Below are 1,558 nucleotides of genomic sequence, written 5' to 3' on the forward strand. Positions count from 1 at the left end.
AATGTCTAAGCTAACCAATCCCCTTGCAGATTGGTGAGATTAGCCAGTAACCTTGTGAATAGTTTAACATGCCCTATTCTTATATTTCTGCCAATCTTCATGGCAAAGTAAGTTAATGTATGTTGTTGTGTGTACCTTTAAGTCAGAACTAACCATTAGCTGACCCTACAGTGGGTTTTCAGAGGCAATTAATCACACAGGAGGAGATTGCCCATCCTTCTCCTGTGGAACAACGTATCCTTAATAGATCCTTAATACCATAGACCACCCCTCTGACTTCTCTAGGCAATAACTGTCATATTTGAAGAATTTAAATAATAAACAAACTTTGAACAATAACTATATTCATGAAAGTGTATAAGCCAGAAACCTCATGCTTTATGTCTTAATAGTCCCCATTTTAGATAGAAAATTTCTAATTTGCCCATCCCTATCAAACCAGTACTTTGAAGAAACAGGCATGTTCTTTTCTTTAGAATCTTCTGTTTCCATTTGGATATTTTAAGCACCTGCATCCATAATCACAGTCCAGTCAAGAATATGTCATCAGGTTTCAGCAATCAACAATAATCTCTTAACATGAAACATTTTATATTGTCATCTGCCTGGCTTCTGGTCAACTTTTCTCCAGCCATCAGTGCTGAGGTCCAAATGGATACCAGCTGCAACTCAGGAGACCAAACAGTTTCTTGTGTTCCATATCAACTGGTCTTTTCATTTAGCCATAGGCCCTACTTGGGGCCAAGTCAATTAATCAGGGATCTTCGCAACTCCCAGCCTTTTTGTACTTATCCATGCATCTGGGCATGCAAGGTCAGCAGTGCTGATGAAACATGTCCAGGCTCAGCTGATCTCTTCATTGCAACATACCACTGATCCATTCTCATGGATCCAGATGGTTACCATGATATGAGCATACTTATCAATTCACTTTAATCTCAAGTCCTGGAAATGGGCTCTGATAGATACCAACCTTACCCTGCCTCGGAAGACAATTTGCACATTTTGAAATGCCAAAATCTTTCTGTTTTCCCTAGCCTCCACTCTTTCTTTCAAACGAACATCTTTTCAATCAAAAGCCAAGGAAGGTCTATACATCCATTGAAATAGATATCTCCTAAGAGTACTAGGTGAAGCTTAATCTTTCCCCAGGTTGAGGTCCATGCCCTATAGTACTATCACTTTTTACAAATATTTTTCATTTCTCCAGGACAAATCTTCCTCTTTTTAGTAGCTTAGATCAGCACAAGTCTCAGGACTGATTTACACTCAAGATTTACAATACTGTGACTCGTCGGCTTTCCGTTCAGGTCCAGGGTGATGGATTGGGACCCAGCCACTCCCGCGGTGGCCGAGACCCCTGACATCAAGCTCTTCGGGAAGTGGAGCACGGACGACGTGCAGATCATTGACATTTCCCTACAGGACTACATTGCAGTGAAGGAGAAGTATGCCAAGTACCTGCCCCACAGTGCAGGGCGCTACGCTGCCAAGCGCTTCCGCAAGGCCCAGTGCCCCATTGCGGAGCGCCTCACCAACTCCATGATGATGCATGGCC

At 42.5% G+C, this 1,558-nt stretch overlaps 1 protein-coding gene across 1 annotated transcript in view; it reads left to right on the top strand.

Annotated features, from left to right (window-relative positions):
* Positions 1-1,320: 1,320 nt before the first annotated feature.
* LOC102866774 (40S ribosomal protein S5-like) overlaps positions 1,321-1,558 on the top strand; it is a 1,486-nt gene continuing 1,248 nt past the window's right edge. The window contains exon 1 of the mRNA XM_006893159.1: positions 1,321-1,558. Coding sequence (XP_006893221.1) covers positions 1,321-1,558 — 238 coding nt within the window.

This window comes from Elephantulus edwardii, unplaced genomic scaffold, assembly GCF_000299155.1.
Source record: "Elephantulus edwardii isolate Elephantulus edwardi_28Jun2011 unplaced genomic scaffold, EleEdw1.0 scaffold00124, whole genome shotgun sequence".
Taxonomy (NCBI): Eukaryota; Metazoa; Chordata; class Mammalia; order Macroscelidea; family Macroscelididae; genus Elephantulus; species Elephantulus edwardii.